At 42.2% G+C, this 23,923-nt stretch overlaps 1 protein-coding gene and 1 long non-coding RNA gene across 3 annotated transcripts in view; both read left to right on the top strand.

Annotated features, from left to right (window-relative positions):
* The window catches only part of LOC142072515 (uncharacterized), an 84,357-nt gene that overhangs the window by 34,252 nt on the left and 26,182 nt on the right, over positions 1-23,923 (top strand). The gene's annotated exons all lie outside the window — the stretch shown is intronic.
* LOC125638471 (myb/SANT-like DNA-binding domain-containing protein 7) lies at positions 18,630-21,569 on the top strand. Its single transcript, XM_048854286.2, has 2 exons — positions 18,630-20,297; positions 20,886-21,569. Exons 1-2 carry the CDS (start codon positions 19,736-19,738, stop codon positions 20,969-20,971), a joined length of 648 nt encoding a protein of 215 aa, XP_048710243.2. The 5' UTR covers positions 18,630-19,735; the 3' UTR covers positions 20,972-21,569.

The raw sequence follows: 23,923 nt of genomic DNA, 5'->3' as shown, positions 1-23,923 counted from the left end.
TTTTGCCCAACCTTTCCTCTGCAAAGGTTTTCATGCTCAACAGCTGTGAATTGGGTTTCTTGAATATATGTGATCTAAAAGTTCTTTTAATAGGATTAATAATATTTGCAACCACTAAATTATCCAGCTACTACTGTACTTACATACTGCAGTGATGAGTGCTACAGAAGAAAACAAAAGATAGACTAAATTCTAAGGCAATGCAGTTTGTCTGTTGTCCTGTCCTTTTGAGCCATGTAAACAAAAACAAAACAAAGAGGGCCAAAAATAGGAAAAGGACATCCCATCCAATCCAGCAAAGCACTTAAGCATGTGTTTAACTTTAAGAATGTGAGTAGTTCTATTGACTTCAATGAGACTTGTCACATGCTTAAGTTAAGCACATGATCAAGTGCTTTGCTGGATCGGGTCCCAGTGTGATTGAGATAGACATATCTATACAAATACTCTGTGATGTAGAATGAGCATTGGGCAAAATGAGTAAAACCAAAAGGGGAGAGCACGTCCAGACTGCTTCCCCTATATAACCACTCTCTCATACTAGGAAAGTGGGAAAAATCCAGAATGCAAATATGGATTTAGCCTAGTTCAGTAACTTAACTATGGTTAAAGAAAGAACAATAAATACGTGGGCACCTTTCCAGCCTAGCAGTCCAAAAGAAGACAATACAAAAGTTAGGTCAGTTCTTCAAATATAATGAAAAAAATCCAGTCAACAAATTCAAGGCCAGACAAAAGAAAAAAAAATTATTGTAGAAGATTTTGGACAGGCAAGTTTTGCTACAAATGCAGCTGTGCATTCGAACAAGCTGCAAGAAAGTAGATTTTTCCATTTAGGGCAATCATAACCTTTGTTGGATACTGCTATGAGTATTGCACCCTGTGGTCAGCTAGCTGCTGTCTCACCAGCTTAAAAGCTGGCTAATTGAAGTTCTGTGAAAAAATATTGAAATTAAAAACATGTTGTTTTCAAAGTTTACCTTCTGAGTTCCCTGGCCACATTCAGCACCATTGGGCTAGAAAATGACAGACAGAGCAGTACTGGGATGAGCATTCTCAGTCTTTTGGGGGAAAACCTCAGTACAGTAAAAGTTTTGTTATCTGGCATGTTGAGGGAATGGGGGGTGCCAGTAAGTAAAATATTCTGGTTAACTAAGAGGGAGGGAATTTGAGTGTGGGAGGGGGCTTGGGGCAGGGGTTGGGGCGTAGGAAGGGGTGCCGGATGCTAGATCCGGTCAGCACCCATCTTGGGCAGGTCCCCACAAGCAGTGACATATCCCTCCCGCTCCTAGGAGGAGGCACGGCTAGGTGGCTCTGCATGCTGCCCTGCCCCACCCCGAGCACTGGCTCTGCAGCTCCCATTGGCTGGGAACAGCAAACCACAGCCACTGGGAGCTGAGGGGCTTCATGCCTGCGGACTCTCCAGGTAAACAAAACATCCTGGCCCACCAGTGGCTTACCCTGACAGGCTGTGAGCCAAAGTTTGCCAACTCCTACTATATTTTAAAAGTTGGCATCACAAGAAACACTCAAAGGTTTTGCTAGAAGTATTATAATGTAATCAAATGAAAAACCTGTTGTTGTTATAATAACTGAACAAATATGTATTCACCTTCAGAATTATAGTCAATGTTTTAAATATCCGTTTACTGATTTTAAAGTCTCATATTATTCTAAGGTTTCAGAGTAGCAGCCGTGTTAGTCTGTATTCGCAAAAAGGAGTACTTACGGCACCTTAGAGACTAACAAATTTATTTGAGCATAAGCTTTCGTGAGCTACAGCTCACTTCATCGGATGCATTCAGTTACTTATTTAAAAAATCTTAAAATCCTTCAAAGTCCGAATCAGTCTCTGATTCACCAAACAGTTCATTAAACTCGACTTCAGTCACAGCTGCACCTGCATTGTCGTTGTAGATGTCAGTAGTGTTGTCTTCAGACTCAGATTCTTTCTCATCATCCACCTCTGTTGTGTCATCATCAAATATGGCATTGTCTTCTGACCCATTGAGCGCATTGTTGATACAGCATTTCCGAAATGATTTTTCTATAATTTCCAAGGGAATGGACTTCCACACATCCTTGACCTACTGGGTGACCAGACTGATTTCAGACTTCATAAGATTCCCACTTTTTGTCAACTTCGCCATGCCTAAGCACATCCGTTCAGACCACATTTTGCACAGCCCGTCTTTAAAGGGTTTGTTGAGGCAGACATCAAGTGGTTGTAGAACAGAAGTTATGCCTCTAGGTATTACAGCCAAAGGAGTTTTAATTTTTTTGGCCACATTTTTCACCTCATCCATCTTGTGTGCCCTGAACATGTCCCAAACGATCATAGCAGGTTTCTTGAAAAGTGCTCCAGGTCTCTTCTTCCACACTTTTTCCAGCCATTCAATAGTCCCACTTTCATCTATCCTTCCCTTTTCGTGTGCACATATGATGACACCAGCAGGAAATTTCATGTATTTAGGCAAGATTTTTCTTTTAAAAATAACAACAGGAGGGAGCTTTGATCCATTGGCCAAACATAATAAAACCACCGTAAAATGGATTTTTTCATGGCCAGTGGTTTTAATTAAAACTCTTTTTTCACCAACATTGGTTACCGTTCTGTTGCTCTGGAGATCGAATGTCATTGGTGTTTCGTCCATATTTCCTATTTGTGACAGCTCAAATGCATATTCCTTTCGATGTTTTATAATAAACCTTTGGAAAGGTTTGATTTTTTCTTCCAGATCTCTTGGCAGCTTTTGCGCTATCTTTGTTCGCTGACAAAGACAGAGAACATGACGGTTCATGAAGCGAGTACACCAACCTGCTGATGCGACAAATATTGATGGCTTTACTGACTTGTATTTGTCGTCTTTTGACATTTGCAGAGCACGCAGATGAATTCCAGTTCTAGTGATGATGTACCCATTTTGTCAACATTCAGCAACCCAATCACTGAGATCCTTCTCCAGCTCAGGAAATGAAGCGCACCTCATTGGACGTTTTTTCTTGCTTCTTGGCATGTCTTTTAGTGTTATTTTATGTTTTCCCCATTCTCTTACTTGCTTCTCATTGATACAGAATTCACGAGCAGCGGCGCAATTATTGTTTGCTTCTGCATATTCAACAACTTTAAGTTTGAACGCTGCATGATAAGCAGACGGTTTTCTTTTGATTTCACCATTGTTCATTTTAAATACTAGTATGAAAATCTTAGAAAATAATAATTTAGTTATAGATTTTGTAGGTCTTTATATAAGAATGTCACCTGCTTTATCACTATCAAATTATTATTGTTCTTTGTTTATTTCAAACCAGTCCTGTAGATTGGCATATCTGTGGCGATAACAGGCTATTTACATTTTATTACAGATTCCATCAATTCTGCACATTATATTTTCAGATTGGCTCAAGACTTACGAGGGCCACTGGTAGAAATGCATGAAGAGATCAAATTACAAAGTAGCGGACTGACACTAGTACCATAGTACTATTGTTCATTATATTTTTCTGATTGGCTGGTAAGGTGTAGTATTTTGTGAAATGCATGGGTCAGATGTCATGCAGATCTGCAGCCCTGCTCTTTTAGCATTCATCTCAAGCCAATTTAGTTCACTAAACAAAGCCTTTGCAACTTTAAACGGCTGCAATATTGACATCAATAAATTATTTTATGATCAATATAAGTACATGCTATAAAAATAATTATAATATAGTCCTGTAGTAGAACAATACTAGGAAAAGCAAACAGCTAGTACTAGGAAAATTGAACTTTAGGGAAACACATGTTTTTAAGTGCTTTGTTTACATGGACATGAACTGAGAAAAATTATATAATCGATAACCATACATTTTGTTTATATTAATACTTCTTTTATCTCAATTATAACATAACAAATGTACAATTTTAAGTAAAAATAAAATTTTAGCAAATTTTTAAAGAAGTGAATCCAGAATTTCCATTATCAGAGATCTACAACAGGGGTCGGCAAACTTTGGCTCCCGGCCCATCAGGGTAAGCTTCTGGCTGGCTGGGACATTTTGTTAGGTAAACGTCCCAGCCCGCCAGTGGCTTACCCTGATGGGCTGCGGAGCCAAAGTTTGCCAACCCCTGAAATATAGGGTCGGCTCATGAAAGGGCCATACAATTTTTGCCATTTTTACCTATCCATCTTGAGAGGTAGGCTTATAAATGAATGGGCTAATGAACGAGTATATATGGTATTCGAGTCTTGCTTTTCTTTATACTGATTCACTAGACCAGCTAACTTTTCTTCCACTGCTTCTATAAGGCCATTGGTCATTACTATGCAGATCACAGCTTCTTGAATCCTTATATTATTTTATGTCTTTTCTAGAATTCAAAGAGCTGTTATGGTTGGGATTTTCAAAAATATTTATGGCTGAACTGTTTCCGCTGAAGTCAATGGCAGCAGAGTTAAACCAGTACAGTGCTTTGAAAAATCCACCCTAAGTTTCTTCCCAATTTTGACTAATGTGGATCTAATTACCATTAGCAGGTCTCCTGGTGCAGAAGATTCTTTGCTTTCCTGCTTATAGCCAGAGAGCATGTTGCTAAACCATATCTTGATGTTTCCCAAACCTATTGCATCCAAGATAGATCCTTCCAATAATTTTTGGACTGGCAGTGAAAAAAAAAAGAAAAGAAAAAGAGCCCTACTAATAAACAGCTTATAACAACAGATATGTGACAAAGTTCACTGGGACGAGGGAGCTGCATGCCAGTAATTTCTGTCCATCAGATGCATTATGTGTAAGACATTTATGTCACGGAGGTCATGGAAAGTCACAGAATCCGTGATGTCCAGAGACCTCCCTGACATTCTCTGCTTCAGTCCCAGGGGCTGCAGGCCTCTGGAGCTGACAGCCAGTGGGACCCTGGCAGGGTTCCAGTGACAGGTGACAGCAGCGACAAGCGACAGGGGGCCCCCTGCAAAATTCCAACGACAGGTGCCAGATTCCTGAGGGTGCCCTCTTCAGGGTTCCAGCGACAGGCAACAGCGTCACCCAAGGGGAGGAGGATGCCTCGGGCAAACTGGTGGTGTCCCATTTTCTCTTCGGGAAATATGGTCACCCTGTAGCTCCCAGCTGCCATGGGTGGAGGGGGAACCCCACAGCTCCCAGCCACCACAGTGGTAGGGGAAACCATGGAACTGCAGCAGCAAAAGTCACAGACAGGTCACAGCTTCCATGGATTTTTGTTTATTGCCCGTGACCTGTCCATGACTTTTACTAAAAATAACCATGACAAAATCTTAGCCTTAATTATGTGATCTCCCATTCAATTTTTACATACTTCTTTTAAGAAAATGGTTATTATGAAAATCCCAAACCCATTAGGTTGTCCACTGCTACTCCCATCCTTCCTGCATGTATGATCAGCTTCAGGAAGTAGCCAAATTTTCCAACACCATTTAGATGTATCAGCAGATGGGTCCAATGACTTATGTTGCATCACTTGCTATAAGTTCCATTTACAAGCATTTGGACCAATTGCCTCTTTGCGGCAAAAGTGGATGATGGCTCCTCGCGCCCTTTAAACAGGAGTGTTTAGTTTAAAACAGAGCCCTACAACTGACTGAACTTTTTGGAGAAAAGACTGTCTTTCATCTTTCTTAAAGCCTGCAAAGTTCTAGGGGTTGGATCCAACTCCCAATGAAGTCAGTGGAAGGGCTCCTGTTCACTTCAAGGGGAGTTGGATCAGGCCTTTGGAGAGTTTCAAAAATAACAAGCAACGTGAAAGAGAATAGGATATAAAAATAAAATTTATTGCCTATTTTCTGCCCTATTCTTTTTTTTTTACCACTCAGTAGTAGTTATTTGTGTCTTCTGCATGTTTTAGCACCAGAAAAACATATAAACCATTTTTATTGCATAGAACAGGAATTTATCTGTGCATTTCAGCTTAGATCTGCAAGAATCCACTTATATTTTAGAACTGAAGTGAGAAAACAACATTAAATTCAGTTTTATCCTGTGTGCAGCAATTACTCCAGCTGTCAGCACAAGTCATTTTTACTGCCAGAGTTAAAGTGTGAAGAGTCAGATGGAGTTCCACAAGAAATAGTGTAAGTTCATATAAATTAGACCACACCTTCTACAAGGTCTGTTGTCTCTCATTTGACAACGCAAATACTTTAGGCCTAATAAGTAGCATTCGCCACAAGCAACAGCAAACTACTCAGCAGAACTAAGAGGGGCACAAATACTATTTATTCAGGCAATAAAAACTAATTATCTCCTTTGCAAATGATTATCCAAATTCAATAACACTGATAGGTTTTCTTAAATTCTCCCAATCTTTGAAGATACAGAGTAAAATCCTGTACGTATTAAAGTCAAAGGGAGTTTAGTCATAGATGCCAATGGGCAGGATTTTATCTTTAGTATCTAACTTTAACTGCCATTTGCAGTGAAGTGAATGGGACCAGGATTTGGCTCTCGGTGATTTGTTTTCAATAATAAACAGAATTCAGATGTGTATTTTATATGGTTAGTTTCAGCACTGGAACCTGGTCCTGTGAGGGGCTTAGTACCCGCTACAAGACACCAAGTTTCCTTTGCTGCCACGGTCAATGCTAAATACTAGTGAATACTTGTCAAGTTCTAATCTTTTTTGGTTATAAATATAAGCATATTTCAGAGAATGCTGCACTTTAGATAACAAATTGTGACACATTTGTTTAATCCTGACAGATCTATGTGTCTGATTTTCTTTAAAACAAAATGCAAAGATAAGATCTGAAACCAAACTCTAAGGTACAACTGTCAAAGGTTTTACTAAATACTGTGTGCCAGATGCTGCTCTAAGTTACATTGGTGTAAATCCTGAGGAACTCTACTGAGTTCAGTGGGGTTACTCTGAATTTACACTAAGAAGAAAATTAGGCCTATATTTGCTATATGAAACTAGTATCGTTTGATTAGCACTGCTAGTTGCAAAAAAATGGTGTGTATACATACATATGAGAAATAGTTAATTTAATAAAAATATTATACTATATGACGAAAAATCAAATGTCTAACATGTGTGAGCCACAAAACCAGGATTTATAGTTAAAGCTCTTCAATTATAGAATCCATTTTATATGGAAAAGGATAATATATAAACAAACTGCTTTATCTGGGGTATGACCGACTAGAAGCTCTGAGATTGTAGTGTGCTTTAAGAGAACATTCCAAACCTATCCTTTTAAGTTTTCAGCCAAGAATTTGTTTTTATAATTTCTTTGCTGTTGGCAAAAATGAAACTTTTGTCCAGCCTGTGAAGCTCTCACTCACTGTTGCTACCACTCCCACATTTTTTTTTTTTTTTTTTTTTGCCAAAAATGATACAAACATTTTGAAAGCCAAAACCTGGAAGGAATTGGCTTTAACTACTCTTTGTCACCATTGCTTTCTTTGTGTCCCCTTTATTATACTGAGCATGAGATGTTAGAAGATGGCCTATTAAAAATAACAACATTGTTTAATCTAAAAATATGCCTGGATCCTGCAAATTCTCTCACACACATCCCAGAGAATGCTGGCCTTTAGATGACAAACTGATCTAAAGAGCAGTGACACATTTAAATAGTCCTATTTACGTCAATGGGGCTACTCACATAACTAATGCCTCCTCCTGTCAGGGTTTGCAGGCTCAGGCATCACAACACTAAGAGTATATTTACACTTGGAAGCTACTTTGGATACAGGTAGGGTGTGAATTTAAACAATAGCTATTCTTGAATAACACTGTATGTGGACACTCTTGCTCCAGAATAACTCCATGTGCAGACAAACTCTAAAGGTGAGATTTTTCCAAAGTGCTCAGTGTTGGCCTAACTCTGCTCCTGTTGAAGTCAGTAGTAAAACACCTAGGGTGACATTCTGCGCTTTGACTGGTGGGAGGGAAACTAGGGTAGTTTCAACCCACCTTTATACTACTGGAGTCTGGTCTGCTTTGGGGTACAGTGCAGTCTCTGGAGTAATCTAGACAGCTCTAAGGCTGTCCTTCCACTCCCAGAATGCCCCCTATGCTGCAGCTTGCGCATGGTCATTAGAATTATCCAGGGTAGCTTTACACAGTTCCTGCTGTCCCACTACCAGGTACAGGGATTTCTTGTCACTTAACACAGCTAGAGCAGCACACTGGGCCTCAGCTGGGGCTTGGGGGACAGAGCTCCCTACTCCAGTGACTTCAATGGGATCAAAGTTAAGCCAATGTTGAGCACTTATAAAAATCTCATCCTAAAATAACTACAAATTATATCATGCCTATTTATGAATTGTAAAGGGGAAAAAAGCTGCCCTTGATTCATTCTCCCTTATCTTCACTGATAACTGCACTGGGCCAAATCCAATAGCTCTTACTTTGGCAACTCTCCCATTGACTTCAATAAATAACTGTAGAAAAAACTGCACAATGTGGCCCAATCCTAGGGCTAGGCAACATTTTTGTAGAGAAGTCTTTTGTTGTTGATATTTGCTTGGTTTTGAGCATGTATAAGATTTACAAAATTGAAACTATTTTACAAAAGCTCTAAACTCTGTATGGAAATTTCATGTAAAAATGTGACAAATGATAAGAGGATGACTTGAAAAATTTGCAGCAAATTTTCAATTTCTTTTCTTTAGTTTTGAACTTTTTGAGAAGGTGATTGAGATTGGTTGTGTAATGCACATGGTATTTGTTCTGCTCTAGTGCCCTGATTGATCATACTTCATGTGCTGTTGACAATTAGCAGACACTGTTTTAATTCATTTTCTCAGAAGGAATCAGTGTATTTTGTGTGCCGTCTCTGGGCCAGGCAGAAAAATAAAACAAACAGCGCAGCTGGTACAGTTCTTTGTTAATCATCACCCAAGAAGACCATCCAAGATTTGAGGTGGGGAAGAGTAGCCTTGAATAACTATCCTCTGAAGACAGTGAAAAGGAGAACAGTCCATAGTCCAAAATTGCCCTAGAAGGCTCCCCACAACTTCTTCCCCACAAGAAGACAACACCAGGGATAGGGGCTGTAGGGCAGAGGGGAGTAAATTTGTTTGGCGACAGAAAGTTGCATGGCTTGATGGAGTCCTTTGTAGGTCCAGTTATTTCAGAGAAGCATTCAAAAATCTGAACCTTTGGAGATTTTCCCATTGCAAGTTTTATATCTATGAAGAAGCTGGTGCTGAGCGTGTGTTTATATATAGTTTGGCTATCTGAGTGCTGGGACATGCATGTTTTATATTTTATTTCCTTTCTGTCACACTGTTTAAAGCAGTGCAACTAAGATCAGAATCTGGACAACAGTGTACAGATAACAGGAACTGCGTTATTAGATTATTATTTTTATTATGTATACATTTCTGTGGTGTGCATGGTGCTTGACTGGTAAATATAATGACAGGTCCCTAAAGGCTCTTACAATCTCATTTAGAATTTGCACAGCAAAGGAAGTGACAATAACAAAGGGGTTTGGTAAGGTAGTATAGGAGGAAGAGCGTTACAACAGTGACCACTCATGAGATGTGGTTAATATTATGTACACATCTTGTTAGGTCCTTTAGATTAAAAAAAAATATCCAAAAGTTTAACATATTAGGGTTTATGGAAGGTGTTCAGCATGAAAGCTGAGGTGTGTGTGTGTGTGGGGGGGGTGAACAATGTAAAATGCTGCTGACAAAAAGGAGTCTGGAGGAGGGATCTGAAGGACAACAGTGTGGTGTTGTGGTGCACATGATCACAGGAGATATTTCAAGCACAGGGGGAGTCATGGGAGGGGGCACACAGCTGCTTACAGGAGAAGGAAATGAGCATAGTGTCAAGGAAAGATGCGCTGATAACATAGGTTGGGAGAAGGGAAAAGTATTAGAAGAGACGTAAGATAAAGCTAAGGGTGGATCTGAAAAGAGCCTTGAAAATGTGGATGAAGTGTTTGAATAGGATATGGAAGTAAATCAGGAGCTAGGCTCCAATCCAGCAAAGCACTAAGCAGATGCTTAAAGTTAAGAGTGTGGGCAACCTCACTGGCTTCAATGGAATGACTTACATGCTTAAAGATATGCACATGATTAAGTGCATTCCGGCACAGGATCCTAATGCAGGGGACTCAAGCAAGGGGTTGCCATAGTGAGAGTGATAGGTACACAGCAGTGCTCTGAGCATACTGTAGGATCCTGATGGGAAGCAGAGATGACTTATAGGTTAATGCAAAATTTTCACACACACAGTTGCATGACCATTACAAAACCCTGAACATGTATACCACATTCTCTGCCTCAGAGTATGTTTTGATTTCCCCACACATTTCCAGTTTAGAAAATTAATTTACTTTTTCTTTTCTGTTTTGTTCGTGTGTGTGTATGTGTGTATGATTTGCATGATGACCTCACTGAGAGGATAAATGAATTTCTTTGCTTCCGACAGATGGTTTGTTTAAGGTCTTTATGCATTTAAGTTTAACTCTTTTAACTGGGGCTGTCATGCAACAGATTTTGCCACATAAAGTAATTAAAAAATCCAAATAACTTACAGTTCAGGTAGCATTTCCAAAGCAACCTAGTTGGGGAAAGTGTACTGATTAAATATTCCTTTAGCAGTTAGTGAAGATGTGATACATAGCACCTGTACTGGACCCTTAAATCAATATCAAGGTCTCAACGTCTTGCTTTATAGATTGAGCTGCACAAAGATGTAGCCCATAGATGACAGACCAATTGTTCAGCTAGACAAGGAGCTATCATCCTGATCCCAATATGTATGATGGGAACCTTGGGCCAAGGGAACAACTCAAAAATTAGACTTCAAAAGAGTTAACAAACTGAGTATTATGTAAATCTGGGTGCCACATTCCAGGAAAGATGTGGACAAATTGGAGAAAGTCCAGAGAAGAGTGACAAAAATGATTAAAGGTCTAGAAAAAATGACCTGTGACGGAAGACTGAAAAAACTGGGTTTGTTTAGTCTAAAGAAGAGAAGTCTGAGAGGGGACATGATAACAGTTATCAAGTACATAAATGGTGTTACAAGGAGGAGGGAGAAAAAATTTTCTCCTTAACCTCTGACGATAGGACAAGAAGCAATGGGCTTAAATTGCAGCAAGGATGTTTTAGGTTGGTCATTAGGAAAAAATTCCTAACTGTCAGGGTGGTTAAGCACTGGACTAAATTGCCTAGGGAGGTTGTGAAATCTCCAATCACTGGAGATTTTTAAGAGCAGGTCAGACAAACACCTTTCAGGGATGGTCTAGATAATACTTAGTCCTGCCATGAGTGCAGGGGACTGGACTAGATGATTTCTCGAGGTCTCTTCCAGTCCTACAATTCTATGCTTATATGAAAAGGGAACTCATTAGCCCTAATGACTATAATCTCCAAGGTGACGAATGAGAGTCTGAGAATGAAATATTTTGCTTCTGGAACTAATAGCTGGCAAAATCAAGGTCAGACAAACAACTTGCTGGGAAAATATATAGCTTTTCACAGTGAATTTTTTTTCTGTTTTTTGACCAGCACCTGCTGAAAACTTATTGTGCTGGTGCTCAGAACAGAAGTGTTTGGTCTACAGATCAGAACTTGAGAGGCAAAGACACAGCATTGTGTAAGACCAATACAAATATTTCTAGGGTATGAATTCTTCATATTTTTACAATTATTTAGAAAAGGATTTTAAAAGCAAATTAGCACACCTCTCTATTCAGAAAGCTGATCTAATGGCATTGTTTTGGAATCTCTATTACTCATTTATCACCCATAAAAGGCATCTTTTAATAGTATTGGCTTATTGGCAGGTACAAATATTGTCAAATTAATCAAAGGAAATTTCTACGGCACTTCAGTTTTTAGACACATGAAAACTTAATTTAACCCTATCAACATCTCCATCTTCCCAACTTTCTACATTGTTGCTGCTGCTGCTGCTGGTTAAAGGCCAGTGTTACTGCCCTATGAGATCGATTCCTGTGATGTTTATTATTATCTTGACCATGCTTGATGAACCTGGTCCAGGGATGGAGAAGCAGAATGAGGATGCTGATTTTTTGGTACCTGCTAGTGGCCTGATTTTCAAAGACGTGAAAAGACAGCCATACCGTCATCGTTTTCATTTAAAAATCTGCTGTTTCAAGCCTGTTTGCTGTGAAGATAACCTTGACAATGTATAAATGGATAATACACTGTTGTCTTGTTGAGTCTACAATCTGAAAGAATGAAACATCATCATCAAACCAGGTATGATCCGTGCTTACTCAGGTGGGAACTATGAAGACAAATTAACAGTGGTTACCATAATAAATAGTAATAAAAACAATGTCCTATCACAGTGCCTTTCCCTGTAAGATTTCAAAGGTCCCTGTAATAACTAATTAATTAAGCTACACATGTGAAGTAGTGGAGTATTGGTATCTCCACACTCCTGCCTACTACAGTGGACTCTTGGGCCTCTCTGCCCTAGTGTGTGTTGAAGGGCCAGATGCAGCTCAGCTGGATCCAGAGGAATGCATAGGGTCAAGGAGAAGAAGAAAAGAGCGGGCAGACTTGCCTGCCCCACTGATGATGCTGAGAGAAAGAATCTGGAGGGCGAGTGGGCTGCAGGCCACCCACAAGTAGAGGGCGGGAGAGAATGGGGTGGAAGAGAATACCACCATTCCCTTCCACCCTCCACCATATGACAATTCGAGCCCAAGACTGTTGGGGTGTCTTATAGGGATGGGTGAGAGTCATTGGGTCTGTATGAGGAAGGAAGGGTCGTGTGGTTTGACAGATGTGAGGCTCTAAAAGGGGCACTTAAGCATTCAAACTTTTCCATATATGAACTTTTAGGTGCCGAGGCTAACCAAGCCCATGTCTAAAACCTCCAAGCTGGACAGTTCCTGGACTAGCAGCAGCCGTGTGGGACGGGGCTCAGGGCTAGGAGAAAGGGGTTGGAGGGTGCTGGGGGGTGCTTACCTCAGGGTGAGGAGCTCCCCGGCTCCTACTGGCATGGCCCTGCAGCTCCTAGACAGTGGAGGGGCTAGGGCTTCATGAATTTTTGTTTACTGCTGGTGACCTGTCCATGACTTTTACTAAAAATGCCCGTGACTAAAATGTAGCCTTAATTATTAGTAGTAAATGTAATAGTATTAGAACAGCACCTTTTGGTTAAACCAGTGGCATAGTGCTGCAGCAAATCAGATTTTTACAAACTAAAATAGATTGGGCTGGGTCAGCACTTGGACAGGAAGCCTATAAGGAAAATATAAAGTGCTTCAAGAAACTGTATTGGTGATTGGAGGATAGCTAATGTGATACCAATTTTTAAAAAGGGCTCCAGAGGTGACCCCAGCAATTACATGCTGGTAAGCTTGACTTCAGTACCAGGCAAACGTGTTGAAACTATAGTAAAGAACAAAATTGTCAGACACATAGATGAACATAATTTGTTGGGGAGTAGTCAACATGGTTTTTGTAAAGGGAAATCATGCCTCACTAATCTACTAGAATTCTTTGAGGGGGGTCAACAAGCATGTGGACAAGGGGGATCCAGTGAATATAGTGTACTTAGATATTCAGAAAGCCTTTGAGAAGGTCCCTCAGCAAAGGGTCTTAAGCAAAGTAAGCAGTCATGGGATAAAAGGGAAGGTTCTCTCATGGATTGGTAACTGGTTAAAAGATAGGAAACAAAGGGTAGGACTAAATGGTCAGTGTTCAGAATGGAGAGAGGTAAATAGTGGTGTCCCCCAGGGGCCTGTACTAGGACCAGTCCTATTTAACATATTCATAAATGATCTGGAAAAAGGGGTAAACAGTGAGGTGGCCAAATTTTCAGATGATACAAAACTACTCAAGATAGTTAAGTCCCAGGCAGATTGCGAAGAGCTACAAAAGGATCTCTCAAAACTGGGTGACTGGGCAACAAATTGGCAGATGAAATTCAATGTCGATAAATGCAAAGTAATGCACATTGCCAAACATAATCCCAACTATACATATAAAATGATGGGGTCTAAATTAGCTGTTACCACTCAAGAAAGAGATCTTGGCGTCATTGTTGATAGTTCTCTGAAAACATCCACTCAATGTGTAGCGGCAGTGTAGCAGGGAGAGCATCTGCTCCAGCCCTGAAGGGGTTAGAAAAGCCCTGCAGAGGGCTAGGGCTGGGGCTGGGGAAGGGAGCAAAACCCCAGCTGATTGGGGGAAGTGGCGGCAGCTGAGGGCCATGCCCAAAAAGGGCCCAGCTGGCTCTATAAATGCATTGAGCCAGAAGTTCCCCTAGAAACTCTCTCTAGCTTGGAGAGAGAGGGGCCTGGCTGCCAGGCTGAGAAAGTACCTAAATTGGGAGAAGGGCTGGGGAAGGCCAAGGGAGCTGGAAAGCTCAGGCCAAGGAAAGCTGCAGGCCTGGGAAGGCCCATTAGATGCAGGGGCAGCCATGGGTAGGCAGAGGCAGCAGGTCCAAACCCCCTCACCTGTGATGAGTGGCTTATACTGCAGTCTGCCCCAGGGAGCGGGGGCTAGTTGGTGACTGGCAGTAGCCTAAGACTGAGGTGAGATAGGGATAGTGGGTGGGTGTTCCCCTGGGAGGGGGAGACCCAGAACTGTGGGGGTTCTGCCAGGGGGCAGCACCCAAGACAAGGGTACTGGGGTCTGGGAGAGACATGGGGGGTTAGGGGTGGTGAGACACTGGCCTGAAGGAGGTGCTCTGGAGGCTGGATGCTAATTCCCCAAGATGACCAGCAGGAGTTGCTGTCGGGTGAGTCTGTGTCCTGTGACAAGCAGTCATAAAAGTGAACAGAAAGAAAGGGATAGATAATAAGACAGAAAATATCATATTGCCTCTATATAAATCCATGGTACACCCACATCTTGAATACTGTGTGCAGGTGTGGTCACACCATCTCAAAAGAGATATATTGGAAAAGTTCAGAAAAGGACAACAAAAATGATTAGGGGTATGGAATGGCTGCTGTATGAGGAGAGATTAATAAGACTGGGACTTTTCAGCTTAGAAAAGAGATGATTAAGGGGGGATATGAGATAGAGGTCTATAAAATCATGACAGGTGTGGAGAAAGTAAATAAGGAAGTGTTATTTACCCCTTCTCATAACACAAGAACTAGGGAACACCAAATGAAATTAACAGGCAGCAGGCTTAAAACAAACAAAAGGAAGTATTTTTTTCATGCAAAGCACAGTTAAACTGTGGAACTCCCTGCCAGATGATGTTGTGAAGGCCAAGACTACAGTAGGGTTCAAAAAAGAACTAGATAAATTCATGGAGAATAGGTCTATCAATGGCTATCAGACAGGATGGACAGGGATGGTGTCCTAGGTGTTGACTTCTGCTTGCGCCAGTGGGTGCTGGACCCCCTCTACCCCTAGCTCTGCCTTGACTCCACCCCTGTCCTGCCACCTCCCCAAAGTCCTGCCCCAGCTCTGCCCCTATTACAACTCCTTCCCCAAATCCCTGCTGTGGCCCCCGCCTCCTCCCCTGAGTGTGCCACATTCTGGCTCCTCCCCCTCCCTCCAACAGCTGTTTGGCAGTGGCAAGCGCTGGGAGGTAGGCAGAGTGGGGACACGGCGCACTCAGGGGAGTCGGTGCCTATGGATGGTGTCTCTAGCCTCTGTTTGCCAGAAGCTGGGAATGGGCGACAGAGAAGGGATTGCTTGATGATTACCTGTTCTGTTCATTCCAACTGGGGCACCTGGCATTGACCACTGTCGGAAGTCAGGATACTGGGCCAGATGGATCTTGGTCTGACCCAGTATGGCCGTTCTTATTTAGTAAGTTACACTCTTTGGATTGAATTAGTGCTGAACCAGTGTTCTAGCCTGACACCAGAGCACACTGTGGTGCTAACTGTGCCATCTTTCGGATGAGAGACAAAACAGTCGACCTGTGATCAGTAAAGATCTCATGATGTCTAGAATATAGTGACTTCAATGGAAGTACTCTGATTTACACCAGCTGAGGCTCTGGCCCATAATGACTTAATACATGAACATACACCGATCAGAGAACACTCCAAAGGGGGTCAATAGGCATCATAGGAAAACCAATATTTCAACATCTGGGACTACTTCATTCTGTAATCTGTTTCTCTAAACCAGTTCCAACATGATAAATATATTTAAAATATGGCTAGTTGATGTACCTATTTTTCAGAAGCCAAGTATAATCATTGGCTAAAAATTTGAAATAGCTTTTTAAAAATTAAATTTAAACTTGTTACAAGACACTTCCTGGGTGCTATAACTGTTTCTTATTGACTTTAGCTATATCTTCTACAATCTATCATTCAACAAACATTTGTTAGGGCAGCTCTGCTTCCAGCTCCTCAACTTCTATAGGAGAAAACTAAACGTTTTAAGCCAAGGGTGTAAGAAGAGGTTACAGGGTCAACTTAATCTTGCAAATAATCTTTGCAATGTATAAGGAGATTGTCGAGCACCCTTATCTCTTGAGCTTAGAACAGTTATTTTAGTTAAAAGGCAGGATTACAGTTATCAGACCAGTATTTTTAGTTTTAGGAGATGGACTATTGATCATTACAGGCAGAAAGCTGACCTGGGTAAGCAGCACATAAAAGAAGATTTCCAGCCCAACCCATAATAAATTAAAGTGTCTTATTTTAGTTCAGAGGTTTTCTTGATTTCAAATGCACATTATCTGTTAGAAAGGAATAATATAAAAGTTATATGTAACCTACCAAAATGTCTATGGTTTAAATGGGATATATATCATTTACTCTACAGGTCCTATCAATGACCATGTTCATTGTGGTTTGCATGTTACAATATTAGAAAACATGTTGTTTGAAATAAATTATTTTAATCTGGGAAAGAGAAGTTTAAAAAAAGAACACAGAATCAATATTACAGTAATAAAGAGCTAATAGTGTTTGCACATTAGGGCAATCTGAAATAATTTTATAGGGATAAGTCCCACAGATTCATTAAATATGCATAATTCTGTTTGTATAGAAATCACTGTTCATTTTGAATGTACATAGGGTTTTGTTGTTGTTTGGTTTGTTTTATAGTTATCTATCTGGGAATTTTGGAGAGGTTTTTGTCAATTCAAGTTACTAAACTATTTTACCTTTAGCTTTTTCCTAGCATGTTAACTTATGTGTAATTAAAAATTATATAATAAAACATTCAAATCGTCATTTGGTTCCCAATCCAGTAGCAGTTTTCCCTAAGTGGTCAAACTTTTTAATAGATTTTTTTTTTTATTATTTTCAAAATCAAGAAAAGGGGCCTGATTCTCCACTGCATCACTGGAGTTACACTGGCATAAAACTGCAGTAATACAGTGGTGAATCAGGCCCAAGAATTATTTGGAAGCAAACTGTGTTCTTAACCAAAATGACATGTGTTTAACTAACCACCTCTCACCTATCCAGTCTTTAGAAAGATCACCTTTCATATTTCCATTCTCTTATCACTGTACCTGGTGTACAGAAACAAAGGTGCTGGAAGATTTCACAAAGGAGAATTACAGATTCATAAAAGCAATAGAAAACAGAGTAACAATCTTACCAACCATTATTGATTTTTTGACTCAATTAGTAGTTCTGCTCTTTTGCAATTCAGAATTGAGGGCCAAAATGGACTAAGGTTAGCAGGTCTGGCCTGAAAGACTAAAAGGTATCATTGACCAGATCTACTACTGAATCCTCCAAGTGAGGATACCTTTACGTAACTCCAATAGCATCTTTTTGCAGCTGTTCTGTACTGGGTAACACTACCATTAGTACTGAATTGAGCAAATCTGGTACCTTCATACAGTGAATAATTTGTATTATTTGACTATTGTATTTGGCTGTTATTCCTTTGTTTCCTGTACTGCACCTTAAAATTGCTAAGAACTCTGCTGTTTCCAGGTAGCCCTTATGCATTCAGTTCAGTGTAGACTGCCACAGAAGCAAGATACACACACTGTGCTCTTTCATGGAAACCTTACTTGCTTTGTTGTTCTAAACTAAAATAAAGGTAATTCTGACTGAAAATATCTGTTTGCTCATAATAGGAATAACAATAGTAGAAACAATTGGAGAAGGTGCAAATTAAGAAAAAATGTAATAGGAGAAAAAGTTAAATACTGAATTTTTCAACCCAACCTGTTTAACTCAGTTCACAGCTCATACGAATACAGTAGTTCTTTGTTGGTTGGTTTTATCACAAGAACATTGCATAGATGGGATTTAAAGTGAAAAACAGAATGATTTGACTGCATTTGCATATTTACACCGATTTCAAAATCTCTCCATTGACTAGACAATGTAGCTTTTTTTTAAGTGCTCAGTGGTACTGGTCCAACATTTCTTAAATACTTTTTAAAGTTTTTGTCCTTTTTCTTTCATCTGGAATTTTCTTTTAAGGAACATTTCATTCCTGGTTATACTGTAATATCTGTAGAAGGCAATATGCTTATAATATACCAGGATTTGTTGGGGTGGCTGAAAGGAGCTCTTATCTGCTATGCTCTGTGTTCCTCTGCTGGAAATACTGTACATAGCTCACATATCTTTGTCTTAGCTTGTAGTATTTAATGAATGTTTAGATGAGTAATTCTGTTTAACAGATAACTTATTGTTCCCTTTTTATTTTATTCACCGTTATTTGCAAATAGCCTCTCATGCAATGTATCAAAAAGCTATCTAAGCCATTTACAATTTGGAAATGCATGACAGCTAAGGAATAAGCGCTCACATGGTGTCTATAGAGAAATTAAGTTCTTATTCCTAAATGGGTATGCTGGGGACATGTGAAATGAGTTTTGTTAAACTGCATTCTCAAATACCTGTACCTAACTTAGGGCCCAATCATGCAATCCTTATTCATGTGAATGACCCTTATGTGAGCAGTGCCTTTGAAGTCGACACAATTAGTCCATGGAGCTTTTTGCAAGGATAAAGATTACTCACATGAGTATAGGTTGCAGTATGAGACCCACTGAGTTCTTCTATATCAATGAAGTGCTAGTTTTTAATGAGGTGTTACCTACTCAGAATGCATGATGACTTTTATCCAGCATATTATATTCTAATGAAGGGCCTGAACCTGAAAACCTTGCCCACAATGTCACAACTGTTACCCTAACTCATCTGACAAAATCACAATCATTTAATTAAGAACAGAGTTGTGGTTCCCCAGGGGAAAAAAATTTATACAAAGAAATCTTATTCTGTATTGAGTGACTTCGTGATCCAGGGAATTCAAACACTTTTCCTATAAATGTATATGGACTTATGTGAAATGTCATTGTCTTGAGCATAATTTACAAAGTTAAAGCCCAAACCTGCATCTCCTCCTCATTTAACTTATCCTTACTCTTGTGTGCAATTCCATTGTCTTCAAGACAACTACTCACCTGAGAGGGTTGTAGGAGAAGGTCCTTAGCTGATAAACTACTACTATCAGCCCTGGTCTACACTAGGACTTTAGGTCGAATTTAGCAGCGTTAAATCGATGTAAACCTGCACCCGTCCACACAATGAAGCCCTTTATTTCGACTTAAAGGGCTCTTAAAATCGATTTCCTTACTCCACCCCTGACAAGTGGATTAGCGCTTAAATCGACATTGCCGGCTCGAATTTGGGGTACTGTGGACACAATTCGATGGTATTGGCCTCTGGGAGCTATCCCAGAGTGCTCCATTATGACCGCTCTGGACAGCACTCTCAACTCAGATGCACTGGCCAGGTAGACAGGAAAAGAACCGCGAACTTTTGAATCTCATTTCCTGTTTGGCCAGCGTGGCAAGCTGCAGGTGACCATGCAGAGCTCATCAGCACAGGTGACCATGATGGAGTCCCAGAATCGCAAAAGAGCTCCAGCATGGACCGAACGGGAGGTACGGGATCTGATCGCTGTTTGGGGAGAGGAATCCATGCTATCAGAACTCCGTTCCAGTTTTCGAAATGCCAAAACCTTTGTCAAAATCTCCCAGGGCATGAAGGACAGAGGCCATAACAGGGACCCGAAGCAGTGCCGCGTGAAACTGAAGGAGCTGAGGCAAGCCTACCAGAAAACCAGAGAGGCGAACAGCCGCTCTGGGTCAGAGCCCCAAACATGCCGCTTCTATGATGAGCAGCATGCCATTTTAGGGTGTTCAGCCACCACTACCCCAGCCGTGTTGTTTGACTCCTTCAATGGAGATGGAGGCAATACGGAAGCAGGTTTTGGGGACGAAGAAGATGATAGCTCACAGCAAGCAAGCGGAGAAACCGGTTTTCCCGACAGCCAGGAACTGTTTCTCACCCTGGACCTGGAGCCAGTACCCCCCGAACCCACCCAAGGCCGCCTCCTGGACCCAGCAGGCGGAGAAGGGACCTCTGGTGAGTGTACCTTTTAAAATACTATACATGGTTTAAAAGCAAGCATGTGAAAGGATTACTTTGCCCTGGCATTTGCGGTTCTCCTAGATGTAGTCCTAAAGCCTTTGCAAAAGGTTTCTGGGGAGGGCAGCCTTATTGCGTCCTTCATGGTAGGACACTTTACCACTCCAGGCCAGTAACACGTACTCGGGAAACATTGTAGAACACAGCATTGCAGTGTATGTTTGCTGGCATTCAAACAACATCCGTTCTTTATCTCTCTGTGTTATCCTCAGGAGAGTGAGATATAATTCATGGTCACCTGGTTGAAATAGAGTGCTTTTCTTCAGGGGACACTCAGAGGAGCCCATTCCTGCTGGGCTGTTTGCCTGTGGCTAAACAGAAATGTTCCCCGCTGTTAGCCACAGGGAAGGGGGAAGGTTGAGGGGGTAGTCACACGGTGGGAGGAGGCAAAATGCGACCTTGTAACGAAAGCACATGTGCTATGTATGTAATGTTAACAGCAAGGTTTACCCTGAAAGACTGTAGCCACTGTTTTATAAAATGTGTCTTTTTAAATACCGCTGTCCCTTTTTTTTTCTCCACCAGCTGCATGTGTTTCAATGATCACAGGATCTTCTCCTTCCCAGAGGCTAGTGAAGCTTAGAAAGAAAAAAAAAACGCACTCGCGATGAAATGTTCTCTGAGCTCATGCTGTCCTCCCACACTGACAGAGCACAGACGAATGCGTGGAGGCAAATAATGTCAGAGTGCAGGAAAGCACAAAATGACCGGGAGGAGAGGTGGCGGGCTGAAGAGAGTAAGTGGCGGGCTGAAGACAGGGCTGAAGCTCAAATGTGGCGGCAGTGTGATGAGAGGAGGCAGGATTCAATGCTGAGGCTGCTGCAGGACCAAACCAGTATGCTCCAGTGTATGGTTGAGCTGCTGCAAAGGCAGCTGGAGCACAGACTGCCACTGCTGCCCCTCTGTAACCAACTGCCTTCCTCCCCAAGTTCCATAGCCTCCACATCCAGATGCCCAAGAACGCGGTGGGGGGGCCTCCGGCCAACCAGCCACTCCACCACAGAGGATTGCCCAAAAAAAAGAAGGCTGTCATTCAATAAATTTTAAAGTTGTAAACTTTTAAAGTGCTGTGCTTAAAGTGCTGTGTGGCATTTTCCTTCCCTCCTCCACCACCCCTCCTGGGATACCTTGGTAGTCATCCCCCTATTTGTGTGATGAATGAATAAAGAATGCATGAATGTGAAGCAACAATGACTTTATTGCCTCTGCAAGCGGTGACTGAAGGGAGGAGGGGCGGGTGGTTAGCTTACAGGGAAGTAGAGTGAACCAAGGGGCGGGGGGTTTCATCAAGGAGAAACAAACAGAACTTTCACACCGTAGCCTGGCCAGTCATGAAACTGGTTTTCAAAGCTTCTCTGATGCGTACCGCGCCCTCCTGTGCTCTTCTAACCGCCCTGGTGTCTGGCTGCGCGTAACCAGCAGCCAGGCGATTTGCCTCAACCTCCCACCCCGCCATAAACGTCTCCCCCTTACTCTCACAGATATTGTGGAGCACACAGCAAGCAGTAATAACAGTGGGAATATTGGTTTCGCTGAGGTCTAAGCGAGTCAGTAAACTGCACCAGCGCGCCTTTAAACGTCCAAATGCACATTCTACCACCATTCTGCACTTGCTCAGCCTGTAGTTGAACAGCTCCTGACTACTGTCCAGGCTGCCTGTGTACGGCTTCATGAGCCATGGCATTAAGGGGTAGGCTGGGTCTCCAAGGATACATATAGGCATTTCAACATCCCCAACAGTTATTTTCTGGTCTGGGAATAAAGTCCCTTCCTGCAGCTTTTGAAACAGACCAGAGTTCCTGAAGATGCGAGCATCAAGCACCTTTCCCGGCCATCCCACGTTAATGTTGGTGAAACGTCCCTTGTGATCCACCAGAGCTTGCAGCACTATCGAAAAGTACTCCTTGCGGTTTATGTACTCGGCGGCTTGGTGCTCCGGTGCCAAGATAGGGATATGGGTTCCATCTATAGCCCCACCACAGTTAGGGAATCCCATTGCAGCAAAGCCATCCACTATGACCTGCACATTTCCCAGGGTCACTACCCTTGATATCAGCAGATCCTTGATTGCGTGGGCTACTTGCATCACAGCAGCCCCCACAGTAGATTTGCCCACTCCAAATTGATTCCCAGCTGACCGGTAGCTGTCTGGCATTGCAAGCTTCCACAGGGCTATCGCCACTCGCTTCTCAACTGTGAGGGCTGCTCTCATCTTGGTATTCATGCACCTCAGGGCAGGGGAAAGCAAGTCACAAAGTTCTATGAAAGTGCCCTTACGCATGCGAAAGTTTCGCAGCCACTGGGAATCGTCCCAGACCTGCAACACTATGCGGTCCCACCAGTCTGTGCTTGTTTCCCGAGCCCAGAATCGGCGTTCCACAGCATGAACCTGCCCCATTAGCACCATGATGCATGCATTGGCAGGGCCCATGCTTTCAGAGAAATCTGTGTCCATGTCCTGATCACTCACGTGACCGCGCTGACGTCGCCTCCTCGCCCGGTATCGCTTTGCCAGGTTCTGGTGCTGCATATACTGCTGGATAATGCGTGTGGTGTTTAATGTGCTCCTAATTGCCAAAGTGAGCTGAGCGGCCTCCATGCTTGCCTTGGTATGGCGTCCGCACAGAAAAAAGGCGCGGAACGATTGTCTGCCGTTGCTCTGACGGAGGGAGGGGCGACTGATGACACGGCTTACAGGGTTGGCTTCAGGGAGCTAAAATGAACAAAGGGGGTGCCTGTACATCAAGGAGTATTTCAGGCAGGACTTCATGGAGGGTTCCAATAAGAAATGGTGCACCTAAGTTACCGTTCTTATTGCAACAAGGAGGTTAGCCTGGCCTCTGATTGATACATGGCTAGATTTACCTTGCTGCACCTTCTCTGTGAGTGACTGCAGTGTGACCTAGAGGAATGAGTCCCCTAGACAGGGGAGGAGGCAAATGAGTACAAAACAAATCTGGTCTATTTCTTGTTTTGACCCACTCCATCTATCTTTTACATCTTTGGCTGGCAGCAGACGGTGCAGAAGGACTGCATGCCATCCACATCTCATGGCTGCTCGACAGAAGATGGTACAGTACGACTGCTAGCCATCCTCATCTCTTGCCTGCCTGGCAGAAGATGGTACAATACGACTACTAGCAATCCTCATCTCTTGCCTGCCTGGCAGAAGATGGTACAGTACGACTGCTAGCAGTCCGTATCGCCTGCCTGCTCACCATAAGACGGTTCAATAGGACTGACTGCAGGACTAAAGAGAATGACCTGGTCAAGTCACTCCAAATTTAGTCCCTGCGCCCATGTCTGCCCAGGCGCTCCCAGCCGACGTGGCCAGGAGCACCTCAGACACGACGAGGACGACTACCAGTCGTATTGCACCGTCTGCTGCCAGAAGGCAATGGGTTGCTGCTACTGTGCAGCAAAGCCGTACCACGTCTGCCAGCACCCAGGAGACATAGGGTGACGGTTACCTGAGCGGGCTCCATGCTTGCTGTGGTATGGCGTCTGCACAGGTAACTCAGGAAAAAAGGCGCGAAATGATTGTCTGCCCTTGCTTTCACGGA

Source organism: Caretta caretta, chromosome 6 (assembly GCF_965140235.1).
Source record: "Caretta caretta isolate rCarCar2 chromosome 6, rCarCar1.hap1, whole genome shotgun sequence".
NCBI lineage: Eukaryota > Metazoa > Chordata > Testudines > Cheloniidae > Caretta > Caretta caretta.
This window is presented reverse-complemented; position numbering and strand designations above follow the sequence as displayed.